The sequence below is a fragment of the Tachyglossus aculeatus genome (assembly GCF_015852505.1).
Source record: "Tachyglossus aculeatus isolate mTacAcu1 chromosome 12 unlocalized genomic scaffold, mTacAcu1.pri SUPER_6_unloc_1, whole genome shotgun sequence".
NCBI classification, from domain to species: Eukaryota; Metazoa; Chordata; class Mammalia; order Monotremata; family Tachyglossidae; genus Tachyglossus; species Tachyglossus aculeatus.
Window position 1 is genome coordinate 18,099,111 of NW_024044828.1, and position 20,745 is coordinate 18,119,855.

Sequence of the window (20,745 nt, forward strand, 5' to 3'; positions counted from 1 at the left end):
CCTCTCCCCCGTCTTGGTTTCTCTGGTTATAAAGCTACAAGTGTAGAGGTAGAAGTAGTTTTTGGGTTTGAGTCCGTGTGAGGTAATCTCGCTTCCTCTTTGGCAAAAGCCGCGGCGGTGCTGGGGGGGGGGCGGGGGCCCCGGGGGGGGTGGCGGGCGCGGGCCCGGCCTTGCGCCGGTGGGCGGAGGAGCGCAGGTGGGCCGCCAGGGCCTCGCGCCCGCTCAGCAGCACCTCGCACGCCAGGCAGTGGTAGGTGCAGACGGGCACCCGCAGCGGAGGGGGCACGGCGCCGCGCCCGAAGAAGCAGAAGGACCTCTGGTGGGTGGCGGCGGGCGCCTCCCCCTCGAACGCCATCTTGCACTGGCGGCAAAGGTAGCGGTGGGTCACGTCCACGGTGGAGATGCCGGCGGCCCCAGCCGGCGGCTCGTCAGCCTCGCCCGGGTCCCCCCGGGCCGGGGCGGGCGGGCCGGGGGGGCTGCGGCGGGGCAGCGGCCGGGGGCTCGGGCGGCGGGAGCAGGGCGTTGGGGAGCAGCCCGATGAGGGTCTGAGGTATCACCGGGTTCATGGGGAACAGCCCCTTCTTCATGCCGTACAGCTGCTGGAAGTAGGCGCCCGGGAGCTGCGGGCCGAAGACGGCGGGGGCCGCCGCCCCGCCCGCCGCGGGCAGCGGGAAGGGCAGGAACTGGCCCCCCAGCAGGGCGGGCACCGTGGCCTTCAGCGCCTTGAGGTTCTGGAGGGCGTCGGGCCGGCCGGGGGCCCGGTCCCCCGGGGCTTCGGCCGGAGTCCCTTCGGAGGCGGCGGTGACGACGACGACGTCGGGCCCGGCCGCGTGGGCGGCGGCGGCCCGGTCCGGCGCAGGCCTCGCCGGCCGGGCCACGGCAGCGGCCGGCAGGACCGACGCGGCCAGGCCGACCAGGCCCGGGGAGGCCGCGGGCCCCGGCAAGAGGAGGAAGCGGTCGCCCCGCCGGGCTCCCCGGCCCCCCGCGGGCTCCTCCCCGCCCGCCTCCCCCGGGCCGGCCGGGGGCTCGCCGGGACCGAAGGGGGCCGGGCCGGGCTGGGCCAGAGCGGGGCCCGACAGGAGCCCGGGGGCCAGGCGGGGGGCCGCGGGGGCCGCCTCGGGGGCCGGGGCCAGGTCGTAGCACTTGCTCTCGCTCTTGAGCTGGGCCCGGACGGCCTCCTTGAGCTTGGCCAGGTGCTGGCGGGAGAAGAGGTGGCCGCGGCAGGAGACGTAGAAGTCGTACTTGACGTCGCAGTAGGGGCAGTCGGTGCGGGGGGCGGCCCCGCCGCCCTCCCCGGCCGCCGCCGCCGCCGCCGCGGCCCCGGCCTGCAGCTTGGCCTTCTTCTCCTTGGCCCGGGCGTTCTGGAACCAGACCTGGATGACCCTCTTGGGCAGGCCGATCTCCTCGCCGAGGACCTCGCACTCCTGCATGGTCGGGGTGCGGTAAGCCTCGTAGCAGGCCTTCATGATCTTCAGCTGCAGGCTGCTCATCTGCGTGCGGTAGCGCCGCTGCCCCGGCCCGTCCGGCGCCCCGGGCCCGCCGCCCGGCCCGCCCCCGCCGGGCTCGGCCGGGCTGGAGGCGGAGGAGTCGCTCAGGTCCCCCCCGGAGGCCGCCGGGCTGCCGGCCTCGCTCGAGGGGGAGGCCTTGGGGGGCTCCTCGGGCCCCTCCTCTTCGGGGGGCCGCGGCCCGGGGGCGGCCTCTCTCCCGGGCGGCGGGGTGGAGGGCGGCTCGCGCCCTTCCTCCGCCCTGCCCGCCGGGACGGCCAGCTTGGCGAAGGGGGCCGGGGGCCCGGCGGCGGGGGGCTTGCCCGCGGGGCTGGGCGGCGCACCCCGGAACTGGCCCTTGCGCTCCCGGGCCCGGGTGTTCTGGAACCAGACCTGCACCACGCGCTTCTTGAGGCCCACCTCCTCCGAGATACAGTCCAGCATCTTGCGGGTGGGGTTGGAGTCCCGCATGTACCAGCGGCACAGGATCTCCAGCTGCTCGGGCAAGATGGTCGTGCGGAGCCGCTTGTCCCGGGGCGGCTCGCCCTCCCCCGCCCCGCCCGCCTCGCTGCCCGGGGGCGACGGGCTGCCGTCCTCGTGCCGCCGCTTCGCCGGGGGCCCGGGGGCGGGCGGGGGCCCGGCCCCCGCCGGGCCCCGCTCCCCGAACACCAGCAGGGGAAGGTCCAGGAGGTGGGCCGGGGCCGCGGGCGGCGGCAGGAAGTGGAGGCCGCGGTGGCCGCTCAGAAGGTCCTGGCTGGGGAAGGTGGCCGCGCACCGGTCACAGGCGTGGACGGGGGCGGCCGGGGGTGCCGCCGTCCCCTCCGGCTGCCCCCCGCCCCCCGGCGCGGGGACCTCGGCCGGGCCCCGGCCCTGCCCGTCCGGCGGGGGCCCGGTCGTCGCGGGAGCCGGGGCCTGCTCCTCGCCGGGGTCTCCCTCCTCCTCCTCCTCCTCCTCCGCTTCCTCCTCCGCCGCCGCCGCCGCGTCCTCTCCCTCGTCCTCCCCGTCTTCTCCCTCCTCTTCCTCCTCCGGGGGCCGGTGGTCGTAGCATCTCTTCAGGTGCCGCACCAGCTCGAAGACGCAGGGGAAGGTGGAGCGGCAGCGCCTGCAGGCCGAGGGGCCCCCGCCGCCCGGGCCCCCCGCCGCCGCCGCCCCCTCTCCCGTGCTCTTGCGGGCTTTCTGGCGGGCGTTCTGGAACCAGACGACCACCACGCGGCTGGCCAGGCCCAGCAGCCCCGCCAGCCGCTCCACCTCCCCGTCCTTGGGGTAGGCGCTGGTCTCGAAGAAGGACTGCAGCGCCTGAGACTGGAACTCGGTGAACTTGGTGCGGGAGAAGCGCCGGCCGCAGCCGGCCCGGCCGCCGGCGGCCTCCTCCTCCCCGGCCTCCTCCCGGGGCCGGCGGCGCCCCCGCTCCTCGGCCCCCTCGGGCTCCGGGCCGGGCGGCTCCCGGGTCCCGTCGGGGGGCCGGGGGGCCTCGGCCGGGGGCGGGTACAGGCTGTCGTAGCTCTTGCGGAACTGCGCGGCGTAACGGCTCAGGGCCTCGAAGGGCAGGAAGCGGCGGTGCACGTGCTCCTCGTGCGTCTTGAGGATCAGCATGTTGGAGAAGAGCTTCCCGCAGGTCCCGCAGGCCAGCTTGGCCCCCGGGCCCGGGGCCTCGGCCGGGGGCGGGGGCGCGGGCGGCGGGGCGGCCGCCGGCTGCTTGCCCTCGTTGTACTGGATGACCAGCTCGAAGCCGAAGTTCTCCAGCAGGGCCCTGGCCGCCGTGCGGGCCGCCTCGCTGGGCGGCGGCGGGCGCGGCGGGGAGGTGGGCCCCGCCTCGGCCCCCTCCTCCGCCGCCCCGAGCGGGGTCCCCTCTCCGTCCCCTTCCGCCCGCGGGGGCGGCGGGGGCGCGGGGGGCAGGGAGATGACCGGAGGGGGACCCGCCAACGCCAGCTTGGGCCCGACCTGGAGGTCAGGCAAGTAGAAGGGCAGGAGCAGCTGCTGCTGCTGCTGGAGCTGGAGCAGGGAGTCGGGCACCAGGGGAAAGTGAGGCAGGACCGGCGGGGCGAAGAGGGGGCCCGGGAAGCGGGGCAGGTCCAGGGCGGGCGGTGGCGGCGGCGGCAGGAACGGGAGCCCCGGGGTCAGGCCGTCGGGCCCGGCCTCCCTGGGCTCCTCGGGGCCTTCGGGCCTAGGATCGGGCCGGGGCCCGCGGGAGCGCGTCTGGTGCAGGACGGAGCGCATGTGGATCTCCAGCGTGGAGCTCTGGTTGTAGGACACCCGGCACACGGCGCACTTGAAGGGCTTGTCGGCCGCGGCGGGCGGAGCGGGCGAGGCCGCGGCCGGAGGGGCCCCGGGCTCCCCCCGGACGGGCGCCGAGGGGTCCGCCGCCGCCGCCACCGCCGCCTTCTTCATCTTGTGCAGGTGGGAGACGGAGTTGTAGTGCACCAGGAGGATGTTCTTCTGGGTGAAGGACTCCTTGCAGACGGTGCACTTGTAGGGCCGGGCCGGGTCCAGGAACTTGTCCAGCGCCAGGTTGCTGGGCTTGCGGTAGGGCGCCGGGGGCCGAGAGTCCGCCGGGGCGGGCTCGCCCGGCCCCGGGTCCCCCGCAGCCGTGCCCCCCGCCTCCTCCTCCTCTTCCTCCTCCTCCTCCTGCTCCTGCTCTTCCTCTTCCCCCGTGGCGGGGAGGGGTCCCTCCGCGGGCCGGCCTTCCGGGCGAGCGGGCGGCGAGGGGGCCGGGGAGGGGGACTTGGGGCTGACTGGGGGATGCTCGGGGACCTCGGGTGGGGGCGGCTGGGGGGACGGGGGAGGGCCCGGGCTGCCGGCCGGGGGCGGGTGGGGGCCTTCTCCTAGGGAGGGAGAGGGAGGAGGTGAGGGGGGCGTCCGTACCGGCTCAGCCCTGTCTACCCCCCGCCCGCCCCCCCAAGACGGGACCCCTCGCTTTCCCCCATCATTCGTTCACTCATTCAGTCATATTTATTGAGCGCTCCTTGTGTGCACAGCACTGTACTAATCAATCAATCAATCGTATTTATTGAGCGCTTACTATGTGCAGAGCACTGTACTAAGCGCTTGGGAAGTCCAAGTTGGCAACCTATAGATACGGTCCCGTCCCAAAAACGGGCTCACAGTCTAGAGGCCTCCCACAACGGGACCGCGGGACCCCTTTCTTCCCCTTCCCACCTGGGACACCTCCCAAGACAGGACCGCCGTCCCCCCCCCAGACCCCCCAAAAAGGCAGCCCCCTTTCCCTCCTCCCTCCGGGGGCTACTTACCCTCTGCCGGGTCCCCTCCGGGTGCCGGCTCGGGCCGCGGAGTGGGAGGCTCCTGGCTGTCCCCAGGGGACCTCGGGATGGGCCCGGGCAGCACTTTGGTCAGAAAGGGGGTTTCCACGGTGACGGCCTGGACAAGAAGAAGGTCCGGCTAGCCCGGGCCACCCTCCCCCGTTGGCCTCTCCCCGGGCCCTGGAAGCCACGAGCCCCCAGCAGTGTGGCCTAGTGGACGGAGCCCGGGCCGGGGCGGGGGTGGTCACAAGGACCTGGGTTCTAATGCCGGCTCTGCCACCCGTCTGCTGTGTGACCTTGGACAAGTCACCTCACTTCTCTGGGCCTCATCTGTAAAAACGGGGATGTCACCCGGGAGCCCTGTGTGGGACGTGGACTGTGTCCGGCCCGTTAGCGCTCCGAAAAGTGTTCGGCGCTTACAACAGCGCTTTGCACATAGTAAGCGCTTAACAAATGCCGTCATTATTATTGTTACTCTGCCCCTCGCTCAGTACGGTGCCTGGCACGCAGTAAGCGCTTAACAAATCCCCAATCGATGGGATTCATCGAGCGCTCCCGCACGCCGGTGGCTGTACTGAGTGCTTGGAAGAGTTCAAAACGAGTTGGGTAGACTCGTTCCCTGCCCACAGGGAGCTTACGGTCTAGAGACGGTGGAGGGGGCGAGAGGGCTCGGGGAGGGGAGGCTGAAGGGGCCGCCCCCGGCACTTACCACCAGCAACAGCTTCTCCACGCACTCGGGCACCACATTGTGCAGGTGGCTGAGGTGGAAGCGCAGGCCCGGGCGGCCCACCAGCTGCTCCTGGCACAGAGGGCAGCGGTACTTGGGCTGCACGGCGTGCTGGGATACGGCGTGGGCCCGCACCTGCTCGGCGGCGGGGCTCACGAAGCTGCAGTACGGACAGCAGTACACCTGGGCGCGGACGGAGGCCGGACAGGGTGGGGCGTGAGGGGGTCCCGACGAGGAGGCCCTGCCCTCCGTCGCCGTCTTCCCCACCCCGGGCTGACGGTCCCAGAGTCCTCCGGGACGCCCCCCCCAACCCCGCAGAGGCCCACCGAGGCCCTTCCCCGCGGGGCAGTGGCCGGGCCGGACCGGGCCTGGAGTTTTGCTCCTCCAGCTCCTTTGTCCGCCGGGCCCCGCGGACGGTCCGGCCCTCCGTCCCCCGGACCTGGTCCGACCGGTTCTCCCGTCCGGGGGTGGCCCGCCCAGCCCCGTGTCCCTCTCCCCGACTACCACCACCGGGGCCCGGGCCTCCTGTCCTCTAGGCCCACCGGCCGCTCCCTCCGGGGCCCACGCGGGCCCCTCCGGCCCGGCGTCGCCCCGACGGGCCCGAGGTTGCCCCGGATGGCCATGGGGGTCCCGGCGGGGAGGAGGGGGCGTACCTGCCTGCCGCCGGGCCCTCTCATCCTCCCCGTGTGGCCGCTCGGTTCCCACTTTCTCGCTCTCTTTCTCGTTCTTCTTCTTCCTCCTCTCTTTTTTTTTTGTAAACAAACACTCGAGCTCCCCCAGTGGCCCAGGACCAGCCTGTGGAGGCCCAGGCGGGCTCCCCACTCCCCTCCTCTCCACCCCCCCGGACCGGGGGGCGGCCGGAGTCGGGGGGCCGGCCTGGCTACCATCCCTTCCCCGGCTACCGGGCCCCTGTGACCCGCGAGGGGCTGACGTGAGTATCTCCAATCCCCCGCCTCGGCCGATGGGAGGCCCGGGGGAAAGAGCCCGGGCTTTGGAGGCGGAGGTCATGGGTTCAAATCCCGGCTCCGCCAACTGTCAGCTGGGTGACCTGGGGCAAGTCGCTTCGCTGGTCTGGGCCCTCAGTGACCTCATCAGGAAAATGGGGATGAAAACTGTGAGCCCCCCTCCATGGGACAACCTGATCACCTTGTAACCTCCCCTGCGCTTAGAACAGTGCTTTGCACATAGTAGGCGCTTAACAAATACCATCATTATTATTATTACTATTATTGCCTGCAGCATGACTGTGGGTAAGTCACTTCTCTGGGGCTCAGTGACCTCATCTGGAACATGGGGATGAAAACTGTGAGCCCCCCTCCATGGGACAACCTGATCACCTTGTAACCTCCCCAGCGCTTAGAACAGTGCTTTGCACATAGTAGGCGCTTAACAAATACCATCATTATTATTATTATTATTGCCTGCAGCATGACTGTGGGTAAGTCACTTCACTTCCCTGCGGCTCAGTGACCTCATCTGGGAAATGGGGATGAAAACTGTGAGCCCCACATGGGACAAACTGATCACCTTGTAACCTCCCCAGCGCTTAGAACAGTGCTTTGCACATAGCAGGCGCTTAACAAATACCATCATTATTATTATTATTATTGCCTGCAGCATGACTGTGGGTAAGTCACTTCTCTGGGGCTCAGTGACCTCATCTGGAAAATGGGGATGAAAACTGTGAGCCCCCCTCCATGGGACAACCTGATCACCTTGTAACCTCCCCAGCGCTTAGAACAGTGCTTTGCACATAGTAGGCACTTAACAAATACCATCATTATTATTATTATTATTATTGCCTGCAGCATGACTGTGGGTAAGTCACTTCTCTGGGGCTCAGTGACCTCATCTGGAAAATGGGGATGACAACTGTGAGCCCCCCATGGGACAAACTGATCACCTTGTAACCTCCCCAGTGCTTAGAACAGTGCTTTGCACATAGCAGGCGCTTAACAAATACCATCATTATTGTTATTATTATTATCATTGTCTGCAGCGTGACCGTGGGTAAGTCACTTCCCTGCTCTGGGCCTCAGTGACCTCATCTGGAAAATGGGGATTAAAACTGTGAGCCCCCCCACATGGGACAACCTGGTCACCTTGTAACCTCCCCAGCGCTTAGAACAGTGCTTTGCACATAGTAAGCGCTTAACAAATACCATCATTATTATTATTATTATTGCCTGCAGCATAACTGTGGGTAAGTCACTTCGCTTCCCTGCAGCTCAGTAACCTCATCTGGAAAATGGGGATGAAAACTGTGAGCCCCCCTCCATGGGACAACCTGATCACCTTGTAACCTCCCCAGCGCTTAGAACAGTGCTTTGCACATAGTAAGCGCTTAACAAATACCATCATTATCATTATTATTATTGTCTGCAGTGTGACCGTGGGCAAGTCACTTCACTGCTCTGGGCCTCAGTGACCTCATCTGGAAAATGGGGATTAAAACTGTGAGCCTCCCACCATGGGACAACCTGATCACCTTGTAACCTCCCCAGCGCTTAGAACAGTGCTTTGCACATAGTAAGCGCTTAACAAATATCATCATTATTATTGTTATTATTGTGTGCAGTGTGACCGTGGGCAAGTCACTTCACTGCTCTGGGCCTCAGTGACCTCATCTGGAAAATGGGGATTAAAACTGTGAGCTCCCCCAACTCCATGGGACAACCTGATCACCTTGTAACCTCCCCAGCACTTAGAACAGTGCTTTGCACATAGCAGGCACTTAACAAATACCATTATTATTATTATTATTATTATTATTGTCTGCAGCGTGACCATGGGTAAGTCACTTCACTGCTCTGGGCCTCAGTGACCTAATCTGGAAAATGGGGATGAAAACTGTGAGCCCCCCCATGGGACAACCTGATCACCTTGTAACCTCCCCAGCGCTTAGAACAGTGCTTTGCACATAGTAGGCGCTTAACAAATACCATCATTATTATTATTATTATTATTATAGTCCGCAGCGTGACCGTGGGTAAGTCACTTCACTGCTCTGGGCCCCGGTGACCTCATCTGGAAAATGGGGATGAAAACTGTGAGCCCCCATGGGACAACCTGATCCCAGCGCTTAGAACAGTGCTTTGCACATAGTAGGCGCTGAACAAATAATAATAATAATATTGTCCTCAGCATGACCATGGGTAAGTCACTTCGCTGCCCTGTGCCTCAGTGAACTCGTCCGTACAATGGGGATGGAGACTGTGAGCCCCATAAGGGACAGCCCGATCACCTTTTATCATCTACCCCAGCGCTTAGAAGAGTGCTTTGCACATAGTAAGCGCTCAACAAATACCATCATTATTTCTATTATTATAACAAATACCGTCCTTATTTCTATTATTATAACAAATACCGTCATTATTTCTATTATAACAAATACCATCATTACAGTGAGAGCTTAACGCATGCTATTATTATTATTGCCGTTCGCTCATTCAACCGTATTGAGCGCTTACTGCGTGCTGAGCACTGTACTAAGCGCTTGGGAAGTACAAGTCGGCAACATGTAGAGACGGTCCCTACCCAACAGCGGGCTCGGGGCAGAGGCCCGCAGGGCCGGCGGCCCCCTGACCAGACCTGCCCTTCCGTTGGGTGTGAGGTGCCAAGGTCCTGGCTTCCCCGAATTCACCCCCTTCAGTCAGTGGTAGTCACGGAGCGCTTACTATGTGCAGAGCACTGTGCTAAGCACTTGCCAACTTGTACTTCCCAAGCGCTTAGTCCAGTGCCCTGCACACAGTAAGCGCTCAATAAAAACGATTGAATGAATGAATGAAATGGGAGAGTACAGTGAAACGGGACTGTGAGCCCACTGTTGGGTCGGGACCGTCTCTCTATGTTGCCAACTTGGACTTCCCAAGCGCTTAGTCCAGTGCTCTGCACACAGTAAAGCGATCAATAAAAACGATTGATTGAATGAATGAAATGGGAGAATACAGTGAAACGGGACTGTGAGCCCACTGTTGGGTCGGGACCGTCTCTCTATGTTGCCAACTTGGACTTCCCAAGCGCTTAGTCCAGTGCCCTGCACACAGTAAGCGCTCAATAAATACGATTGAATGAATGAATGAAATGGGAGAGTACAGTGAAATGGGACTGTGAGCCCACTGTTGGGTCGGGACCGTCTCTCTATGTTGCCAACTTGGACTTCCCAAGCGCCTAGTCCAGTGCTCTGCACACAGTAAGCGCTCAATAAATACGATTGATTGATTGATTTAGTGAGCATTCATTCATTCAATCGTATTTATTGAGCGCTTACTACTACTACTAATAATAATGATGGCATTTGTTAAGCGCTTACCATGTGCAAAGCACTGTTCTAAGCGCTGGGGGGGGGATACAAGGTGATCAAGTCGCCCCACGTGGGGCTCACAGTCTTAATCCCCATTTTACAGATGAGGTAACTGAGGCTCAGAGAAGTTAAGTGACTCGCCCAAGATCACCCAGCAAGCACTGGACAAAGCGCTTGGGAAGTCCAAGTCGGCAACGTGTAGAGACGGTCCCTACCCAACAGCGGGCTCACAGTCTAGAAGGGGGAGACGGACAACAAAGCAAATAAAATAAATATAGAATAGCTACGGGGGTCTCCGTCCCTGTCTTCCCGGGCACTGTTCCGGTGGCTCCTCTTGAACCCAGCTCCCGGGGCCGCCCGAAGGTGGGGGCGGAGGGGATGGGAGACCGATGTGGGGTCTCTTCCCATTTGCCCCCCACCTCTGCCTGTCTCCCACCGCTCCCTTCTGTCCCTGCTCAACATTCCCGGGATGCCCGTGACCGAATAAAAACGCGGAGGCCTCTGGGAGCCCGGTTTGGCCCCAACTGTCCGCCCTCGCCCACCCCCGCCGCGGCCCCGTCCCTGACCGTGGTCTGGCCGGTGGGGTCCCCCGAGCTGCCAGTTCCGATCTCCGTCTCCTCGGGAGCTGCGGGGGGAGGGAGAATCAATCAATCAATCAATCAATCGGATTTATTGAGCGCTTCCTGTGGGCCGAGCGCTGTACTAAGTGCTCGGGAAGCACAGGTTCATTCAGTCGTATTTATTGAGCGCTTACTGTGTGCAGAGCGCTTGGGAAGTCCAAGTTGGCAACATAGAGAGACAGTCCCGACCCAACAGCGGGCTCACAAGTCTAAAAGTGAGCCCAATGGCATGTGTTCATTTCATTCATCATCAATCGTATTTATTGAGCGCTTACTGTGTGCGGAGCACTGGACTAAGCGCTTGGGAAGTACAAGTTGGCAACATAGAGAGACGGTCCCTACCCAACAGTGGGCTCACAGTCTAAAAGTGAGCCCAGTGGCATGTGTTCATTTCATTCATCATCAATCATATTTATTGAGCGCTTACTGTGTGCGGAGCACTGGACTAAGCGCTTGGGAAGTACAAGTTGGCAACATAGAGAGACGGTCCCTACCCAACAGTGGGCTCACAGTCTAAAAGTGAGCCCAGTGGCATGTGTTCATTTCATTCATCATCAATCGTATTTATTGAGCGCTTACTGTGTGCGGAGCACTGGACTAAGCGCTTGGGAAGTACAAGTTGGCAACATAGAGAGACGGTCCCTACCCAACAGTGGGCTCACAGTCTAAAAGTGAGCCCAATGGCATGTGTTTATTCATTCATATTGAGCGCTTACTGTGTGCAGAGCACTGTACTAAGCGCTTGGGAAGCACAAGTTGGCAACACAGAGAGACGGTTCCTGCCCAACAGCGGGCTCACAGTCTAGAAGGGGGAGATGGACAACCAAACGAAGCATATTAACAAAATAAAATAGAATAGATATGTACAAGTAAAATAAATAGAGTAATAAGGATGTACAAACATATATACAGGTGCTGTGGGGAAGGGAAGGAGGGGGCTCAGTCTGGGAAAGCTCAGAAAAGACCCGTGACGACCGCCTCGGTGGCGAGGAAGGGTGTGAGGGTCCGTGGAGAGGGGTCTCCGGCGTCGTGCGGGCTGAGGGCGGGATGGAACTCACCCCGGGACGAGGCCTTCTCCGGGGTGCGGGGCTCCACCGGGACCGCGGCTTTCCCTGGCGGGGGGAGAGACGGGAAGAGCGGGCTTGGAGGGGGACGGAGGGGTCGGGGGAGAGCGAGGGCCGCCCACCGCTGCGAGCAGATCACCGCTCCGGCGCGAATTGACAGATGCGGGGGAATTTATTTTCGTTGGCGGCCTAATTAAAGCGTTAAAGTTCCTTAACTCCATTCAGCCCTCCGCCAAGATCGTTAGCTATCGATCCAGGCCCCTCCGGCACTTAACTCCAGCCCGGCGTATTGGCAATTCAATTAGCGCCGGTCGATGCGGGGGCCGATGGGGCTCGGGTGGCCAAGTCCGGCCTTCGTCCGAGGAGGCGGCCACGTGGCGTCTCCCCCCTTCCCACGTGGGGCCGCCCCCGAAAGCCGGGGTCCCCGAGATCCTGCCGGGAGACTTGGGTTTGGGGGGCGAGAAAGCGGGTGGGCCCCTCCCCGGCCGCCCCGTCGCCCCCGTGCCCCCCGACCCCTCGCGGGGCTCCTCGGTCTCCCTTACCGAGGGGCTTGGGCGAGCTCCGGCCGAAGCGGAGGATGCTGTTCAGGGCGGGGAGCCCCTCCTCGACCCCCCGCCCGCTCTGCAGCAGCCGGAGCCGCCGCTGGGCTTGAGCGTCGCGGTGGGCGGGGGTCCGCAGGTGCTGCAGCAGGGCTAGGCGAGAGGGCGTCTCCCAAGTACACAGCAGGCAGCTGTACGGGCCCGGCTCGGCCCCCGGCTCGGCCCCTTCCATCTCCAGCAGAAACTGGGGGGGGCGACGACGGCAGGGCGGACCCGGCTCGGGATTCCTCCGGTCCTCCTCGCCAGATTCCCGCCCGCTCAACCCCCTGTCCGGTTTGTTTTAATGTCCGTCTTCCCTCGTAATCATAATGGCATTTATTAAGCGCTTACTCTGTGCAGAGCGCTGCTCTGAGCGCTCGGGAGATTACAAGGTGATCAGGTGGTCTCACGGTCTTCATCCCCATTTTCCAGATGAGGTCGCCGGGGAACAGAGAAACGAGGTGACTTGCCCAAAGTCACACAGCTGACAGTTGGCGGAGTTGGGATTTGAACCCGTGACCTCTGACTCTGAAGCCTGTGCTCTTTCCACTGAGCCACTTGTAGACAGTAAGCTCCTTGTGGGCAGCTACCAACTATTTTATTGTACTTTCCCTTGCTCTTAGTACAGCACTCTGCACACTGTAAGCGCTCAGTACATACCGTTAGTATTTCTAGACCGTGAGCCTGTTGTTGGGTAGGGACCGTCTCTATATGTTGCCAACTTGTCCTTCCCAAGCGCTCAGTCCAGTGCTCTGCACACAGTAAGCGCTCAATAAATACGACTGAATGAATGAACCCCCGTCTGCGAGAGCCGAGTCAGGGTGCTCCCTGCCCTCGCCCCTCCTGGCTTACTGTGTGACCTTGGGCAAGTCACCTAACCTCTCTGGGTCCCCCTTTCCTCTCCTGTAAAAGGGGGATGAGATCACTAGACTGTAAGCTCACTGTGGGCAGGGAAAGTGTCTGTTTATTCTTGTAGTCTCCCAAGCGCTTAGTACGGCGCCCTGCACACTGTCATCGCTCAATAAATACGACTGAGTTCATTCAACCGTATTTATTGAGCGCTTGCTGTGTGCAGAGCGCTGTACTAAGCGCTTGTGAGTCGCTTATCTCCCACCTTCTTAAGCTGTGAGCGCCCAGGGGCACAGGCATCGCGTCCGGGCTGAATTATCCCGTACTTATCCCGGGCCGAGCAGGTGCTTAGTACAGAACGGGCACTTCATCATCATCATCATCATCATCAATCGTATTTATTGAGCGCTTACTATGTGCAGAGCACTGTACTGAGCGCTTGGGAAGTACAATAAATGCCTCTGGCAACCCACCCTGTATCCTAGGGCTTTGGCCCCTTTCCCAGAAGCGGTGTGGCCTAATGGAAAGAGCGCGGGCCTGGGAATCAGAAGACCTGGGTTCTAATCCCAGCTCCGCCACGTCCCTGCTGCCTGACCTGATCTCGGACGAGTCGCTTCACTTCGCTGTGCCTCAGCTCCCTCATCTGCAAAATGGGAATTCAGTGCCTAGTCCCCCTCCTACGTAGACTGTGGGACCTGCCGAAGCAGCGCGGCTCAGTGGGAAGAGCCCGGGCTTTGGAGTCAGAGGTCACGGCTTCAAATCCCGGCTCCGCCGCTCGTCAGCCGTGTGACTTTGGGCGGGTCGCTTCACTTTTCTGGGCCTCAGTTCCCTCATCTGGAAAACGGGGATGAAGACCGTGAGCCCCCCGTGGGGCAACCTGATCACCTTGTCGCCTCCCCAGCGCTGAGGACGGTGCTTGGCACGTAACAATGATGGTATTTGTTAAGCGCTTACTATGTGCAAAGCACTGTTCTAAGCACTGGGGGGATACAAGGTGATCAGGTTGTCCCACATGGGGCTCACAGTCTTCATCCCCATTTTACAGATGAGGTAATTGAGGCCCAGAGAAGTTAAGTGACTTGCCCAAAATCACACGGCTGACAATTGGCGGAGCCGGGATTTGAACCCGTGACTGCTGACTCCAAAGCCCGGGCTCTTTCCACTGAGCCACACTGCTTCACGTAGTAAGGGAAGCTTAAGGGAAGCAGCGTGGCTCAGTAGGAGAGAGCCCGGGCTTTGGAGTCAGTGGTCGTGGGTTCAAATCCCGGCTCCGCCACTTGTCAGCTGTGTGACCTTGGGCGAGTCACTTCACTTTTCTGGGCCTCAGTTCCCTCATCTGTAAAATGTGGATGAAGACTGTGAGCCCCCCGTGGGACAACCTGATCACCTTGTACCCCTCCAGCGCTTAGAACAGTGCTTTGCACATAGTAAGCGCTTAATAAATGCCATCATTAGTAAGCGCTTAAGAAACGCCATCAGTAGGGACTGTCTCTATATGTTGCCAATTTGTACTTCCCAAGCGCTTAGTCCAGTGCTCTGCACATAGCAAGCGCTCGATAAATACGATTGATGATGATGACGATGATCTTGTACCTACCCCAATACAGCGGTTGACGGGCAGTGAGCGCTTAACGAATGCTAGTCATCTCGTCGATATTTATTATTGTTATCGTTATGATTTCCTCCCCAGTACCTACCCCAATACAGCGGTTGACGGGCAGTGAGCGCTTAACGAATGCTATTCATCTCATCGTTATTTATTCTGGTTATCGTTATGATTTCCTCCCCAGGGCCTTCCGCCTTGCCCGGAATCGTCCCTCCTCCTCCTAGAGCTGGGCCCTGGACCCTCCGTGGTCCCACCTCTCCGGACCGTCCACTCTCCCCCAACCGATTCCTCTTCCCCGGGATCCCCCCCGGCCCACCCGCCCCTCCGAGCCCCTCGGGGTCTCCGGGCGTCCCGATCTCCCACCTCCCCTCCCCGTCTCCGTCGCCCCCGCGGCCCCCGCCCGCTCACCTGGTACAGCTGGCTGTTCTCCTCGTGGGCCCCGCCGCGGGCGTGCAGCTGCATCTTCTCCTTGCTGTTGGCCTCGAAGTCGCAGAGGTTGCAGCGCAGGTGCAGGGGAGAGAGGGGCCCGAACGGGGGGCCCTCGGCGGGCGGCGGGGCCCCCCCGCCCCCCTCCCGCAGGTGGGCCACCAGCTGGTACTTCTGGGCGTGCTTGTCCGTCTTGAGGTGCAGCTGGAAGTTGGCCTTGAGCTGGGTGCCGTAGCAGCAGAGCTTGCAGCGGTGGGTGTCCCCCGCCACCTCCTTCCACTCGGCCTCGGGCAGGCTGCGGCCCACGCTGCAGTGGTACAGCAGCAGCTCCAGGCTGTCCGTGCCGAAGGCCTGGCAGACCAGGCAGCGGAAGGCCTTGAGCGAGCGGTCGGCCTCCGGCGGGGGCGAGGCCGGCGGGCCGGGGGCCGAGGAGACGCCGTCCGGGGCTGCGCCGGGCCGGGGGACGGAGAGAGGAAGGAGAGGGGACGGAGAGACGGGCCGGTCAGGGGAGCCGGGAGGGACACGGAGGCGGGCGGGCGCCTCTCGGCCTGGGAGAGGGGAGTTCGGGCGGGACACTGTCAGATGGGGTAGACTGTGAGCCCACTGTTGCATCGGGACCGTCTCTATATGTTGCCAACTTGGACTTCCCAAGTGCTTAGTCCAGTGCTCTGCACACAGTAAGCGCTCAATAAATACGATTGACTGATTGGGGTACTTGTGACTGGCCGCTGGACTCCCCGCCGTGAACTCGCTGTGGGCAGGGAACGTGTCTGTTGGTTCTTTTACTCTCCTCTTCCAAGGGCTTAGTACGGTGCTCTGCACGCGCCAAGCGCTCAGTAAATCGTAATGATGATGGCATTTATTAAGCGCTTACTACGTGCAAAGCGCCGTTCTAAGCGCTGGGGAGGTTGGCTAGTCCGAAGGTAGTGAGTTATCTCGATTGTTCACAGTCACAGATGGATCTCCCTGTTCTCTCTTCCTCCACCCTTCTCACTGCCGTATTTGCCTAGTCTTTCTCCCCCTTCTAGACTGTGAGCCCACTGTCGGGTAGGGACCGTCTCTATATGTTGCCAACTTGGACTTCCCAAGCGCTTAGTCCAGTGCTCTGCACACAGTAAGCGCTCAATAAATACGATTGACTGATTGGGGTACTTGTGACTGGCCGCTGGACTCCCCTCCGTGAACTCGCTGTGGGCAGGGAACGTGTCTGTTGGTTCTTTTACTCTCCTCTTCCAAGGGCTTAGTACGGTGCTCTGCACGCGCCAAGCGCTCAGTAAATCGTAATGATGATGGCATTTATTAAGCGCTTACTACGTGCAAAGCGCCGTTCTAAGCGCTGGGGTGGTTGGCTAGTCCGAAGGTAGTGAGTTGTCTCGATTGTTCGCAGTCAGTTACAGATGGATCTCCCTGTTCTCTCTTCCTCCAGCCTTCTCACTGCCGTATTTGACTAGTCTTTCTCCCCCTTCTAGACGGTGAGCTCACCGTTGGGTAGGGACCGTCTCTATATGTTGCCAACTTGGACTTCCCAAGCGCTTAGTCCAGTGCTCTGCACACAGTAAGTGCTCAGTAAATACGATTGATTGATTGGGGTACTTGTGATTGGCCACTGGACTCCCCGGCGTAAGCCGTAAACTCGCTGTGGGCAGGGAACGTGTCTGTTGGTTCTTCTACTCTCCTCTCCCAAGGGCTTGGTATAGTGCTCTGCATGCGCTAAGCGCTCAATAAATCATAATGATGATGGCATTTATTAAGCGCTTACTATGTGCAAAGCACCGTTCTAAGCGCTGGGGAGGTTGGCTAGTCCGAAGGTAGTGAGTTGTCTCAATTGATTGTTCACTGTCAGTTACAGATGGATCTCCCTGCTCTCTCTTCCTCCACCCTTCTCACTGCCGTATTTGACTAGTCTTTCTCCCCCTTCTAGACTGTGAGCCCACTGTCAGGTAGGGACCGTCTCTATATGTTGCCAACTTGGACTTCCCAAGCGCTTAGTCCAGTGCTCTGCACACAGTAAGCGCTCAATAAATACGATTGACTGATTGGGGTACTTGTGACTGGCCGCTGGACTCCCTGCCGTGAACTCGCTGTGGGCAGGGAACGTGTCTGTTGGTTCTTTTACTCTCCTCTCCCAAGGGCTCAGTATGGTGCTCTGCACGCGCTAAGCGCTCGATAAATCATAATGATGATAGCATTTGTTAAGCGCTTACTACGTGCAAAGCGCCATTCTAAGCGCTGGGGAGGTTGGCTAGTCCGAAGGTAGTGAGTTGTCTCAATTGTTCAGTCAGTTACAGATGGATCTCCCTGTTCTCTCTTCCTCCACCCTTCTCACTGCCGTATTTGCCTAGTCTTTCTCCCCCTTCTAGACGGTGAGCCCACTGTCGGGTAGGGACCGTCTCTATATGTTGCCAACTTGGACTTCCCAAGCGCTTAGTCCAGTGCTCTGCACACAGTAAGCGCTCAATAAATACGATCGATCGATTGATTGATTGTTGGGTAGGGACTGTCTCTATATGTTGCCAACTTGGACTTCCCAAGCGCTTAGTACAGTGCTCTGCACACAGTAAATGCTCAATAAATACGATTGATTGATTGATTGTTGGGTAGGGACCGTCTGTATATGTTGCCAACTTGGACTTCCCAAGCGCTTAGTCCAGTGCTCTGCACACAGTAAGCGCTCAATGAATACGATTGATTGATTGATTGTTGGGTAGGGACCGTCTCTATACGTTGCCAACTTGGGCTTCCCAAGCGCTTAGTACAGTGCTCTGCACATAGTAAGCGCTCAATAAATATGATTGATTGATTACAAGGTGATCAGGTGGTCCCCCAGGGGAGGGCTCCCAGTCTTCACCCCCATTTGACAGATGAGGGAACTGAGGCCCAGAGAAGCGAAGCGACTGGCGCCAAGTCACCCAGCTGACGGTTGGCGGAGCTGGGATTTGAACCCATGACCTCGGACTCCAAAGCCCGGGCTCTTGCCACCGAGCCACGCTGCTTCTCTATAGAGGAAGGACTGAGTAATTGAAGGGCGGGGCGGGAAGGGAGAGTCCCCCCTCGGCCCTCCCGGCGACGACAGATGCCCGGACGCCCCCTTACCCGGGGCGGGGATCCTGTGGGCGGGCGGCCCCAGCGGGGGGAAGCCGTTGAGCAGCAGCTGGGCCTCCAGGGGCTTGTCGGGCCTCGGCCCCGAGGCGGGCAGGGCGGCCGGGGCCGGGCCCAGCCCCTGCGGACCACCGTAGTACTGGAAGAGGTCGGAGGCGGCGGGCGGCGGGGCGGGCCCCAGCAGGCTGGGGGGCAGGCCCAGGGGCAGCCCCTGGTGCAGCAGCAGGACGTTCTGCACGTGCTTCTCCGAGGTCATGTGGATGCGCAGGTTGCGCGAGACGTTGGTCTCGTAGCTGCACACCTTACACTGCCAGGAGGACTTGGCCTTGGGCTCCGGCTCCCCCGGGCCGGGCCCGGCCTCGGGGGGGCTGCCCCGGCCCCCCGGCCCCGGCGGGAAGCCCTGCAGGTTGGCCAGGTGCTTGTCGGACTGCATGTGGATGCTCAGGTTGCCCTTGGTGGTGGTGGAGTAGTTGCAGGCCTCGCAGCGGTAGGGCTTGTAGCCGCAGTTGTAGCTCTCGCCGCGGGCCAGGCGGGGGTGGGCGCCCCCGGCGCTGCAGTAGCCGCAGGGGCTGTTGCTCTCCGGGTGCTTCTCCCGCATGTGGACGTCCAGCGTCTGCTGGTACTTGTAGTGCCAGTTGCACTTGGGGCACTTGAGCGTCTTGCAGGAGTTGCGCGAGTGCAGCAGGGCCATGTGGCCGGCCAGGCCGAGGCCCGGGTAGGCCGGGCCCGCGGGGCCGTCGGCGCCGGGCCGGGCCGGCCGGGCCGGCCCGCTGGGGTCGGCGGGGGAGCCCGGCCGGGCCGGGGGGGTGGGTGAGCTTTGGTTGCGCGGGGGGCGCGGACCCCCGTCTTCCTCGGGCCCCCCCGGGAGCCAGTCCGGCCCCGCCAGGCCGGCCGCCGCCGGACATTCTTTGGCTTGGGCGGCGCTGGGGTCCCAGACGGCCGGGGCGGGGACCGCCACCTCCTCCTCCTCCTCCTCCTCCTCCTCCTCCTCCTCCTCCTCGGGGGCCGGCGGGAGGCCCCCCTCGGCCGGCCCGGAGGGACCGTCCCCCACCCCGGTTACATTCGCCGCCTCCGCCCCGGGACCGAGGGGCCCGGGGAGCGGGGGTCCCGGGGGCGTTTTTGGTTCCAGGAAGCTGAGGAGCACGGCGGGCTCCCCCTCGGGCCCCCGGTGCAGCACGGCCGGGTGGCGGGCCAGGCCGCGGCGCTGGGGCGGGGGCAGCGGGCTCCCGTGGGACCGGGCGTGAGCCACGAAGGCCCCGGCCCGGCCGAACCCCAGGCGGCACGGCAGGCAGAGCCAGAAGGGCGCCCCGCGGCCTCGTGGGCCGCCCCCGCCGTCGGGGCCATCTTTGGGATCGCTGGGGGGGGCGGGCGGCGGGCCGGTAGCTCCGCGCAGCTGAGGTATCGTGGGGCTGAATTTGGTCAGAACAGCTAAAGCCTTGGAGGGGGTCACAGCCGGGTTGGATGTGGAGGGCAGTGAGGGGGGCGGGGGCGGCAGGCCCACCCCCCGCCCCTGAGGCCCAGGCCCCGGGGGAGCCCTTTGGGAAGGGGAGCTCGGGGCCCGCCGCCACGTGCAGCGCTTCGGCCGGGAGATAGACCGAGCCGTCCGCAGCCCAGAGCAGGTGCTCACTGAGGTCCCGGGGAGGGGGCCCTGCTCCTCCCTCCTCCTCGTCCTCCTCCTCCTCCTCCTCCTCCTCCTCCTCCAGAGCGGGCTCCTTTGGTGGCTCCAGGCCGCGGCCTGGCTGGGCCGGGGGCGGCCCGCCCGGCTCCAGCGGGCGACCCCCGGGCTCCGAGGGCCTCACGCCGACGGCGGCGGCGGCGGCGGCGACGGGATCTTTGGTGGCGGGTTCACGGGGCGCACCGGGGGAGGGCTCCTGAGGCGAGGCCGGGGCATCCTGACGGGCCGCGGGGCTGGAGCGGCCGGGGGCCAGGGGCGAGCTAAGGGTGGCCATGGCAGACGGAGGAGCGCCGGAGGGTCATCTCAGCGGGACGGCCAGCACCCTGCGGGGGCACGGGGAGAAAGAAGCGGCGGGTGAGACGGGCGGCGGGAGGCCTCCGGCGTCACTGGGGACCCCCTGGGGACGAGGGGGAGAGGAAGGAAGGGGATCACCTTGGAACCTCCCCAGCGCTTAGAACAGTGCTTTGCACACAGTAAGTCCTTAATAGATGCCATTATTATTATTATTATTATAGTAAGCGCGTAATAAGACCATGTCCAATCCACCTCAGTGCTTCATACTGTCTCTGGCACGTAATAAGCGCTTAACAACTGCCATTATTGTCGTTATTGTTACATAGGTGAGGGGCCCAGTTCCTGGCCTCAGTGTGCGTGTGTGCGTGCGTGGACGCAAAGGGCACAGACATGGGCTGGGGGGGGGAGGGGATGGTTGGGAGGCAATCTCTAGTCACACACCCCCCCCCAATCCTCGCATGCCATCCCCTTGGGGGGGAAGCCCCCCAACCTACTCTTCCCCCTGCTCCTGGGGGGCCAGTGAGGCGTGAAGCCAAAGCCATTAAGAGGCCTGAGTGGGGCTGGATTAGCATGCTAATGAATATGCAAATCAGCACCTGGGAGAGGCAAGGGATGGATGATGGGAGAGAGGGGAAAGGAGGCCATGGCCAGAGGGTAGCCCGTTCCCTAGGTAACCGAGGGGGAACTGAGGGACGGGGAACCCTGGGGCATCCCTCCTCCCCACCCGGAGCCCCCGTACCCCACACGGCATCGCCAGCCCTCT

At 62.4% G+C, this 20,745-nt stretch overlaps 2 protein-coding genes across 3 annotated transcripts in view; one reads left to right on the forward strand and one right to left on the reverse strand.

The window, feature by feature from the left end:
- The window catches only part of THTPA (thiamine triphosphatase), a 77,336-nt gene that overhangs the window by 7,607 nt on the left and 48,984 nt on the right, over positions 1–20,745 (forward strand). The gene's annotated exons all lie outside the window — the stretch shown is intronic.
- ZFHX2 (zinc finger homeobox 2) lies at positions 27–19,993 on the reverse strand. The gene is given in 13 exon segments (XM_038741067.1): positions 27–142; positions 145–466; positions 468–4,306; positions 4,733–4,859; positions 5,451–5,651; positions 6,122–6,194; positions 10,252–10,396; positions 11,357–11,503; positions 11,998–12,238; positions 14,897–15,456; positions 18,008–19,382; positions 19,384–19,508; positions 19,749–19,993. Coding segments are annotated over 13 exon segments (7,485 nt in total). The 5' UTR covers positions 19,963–19,993.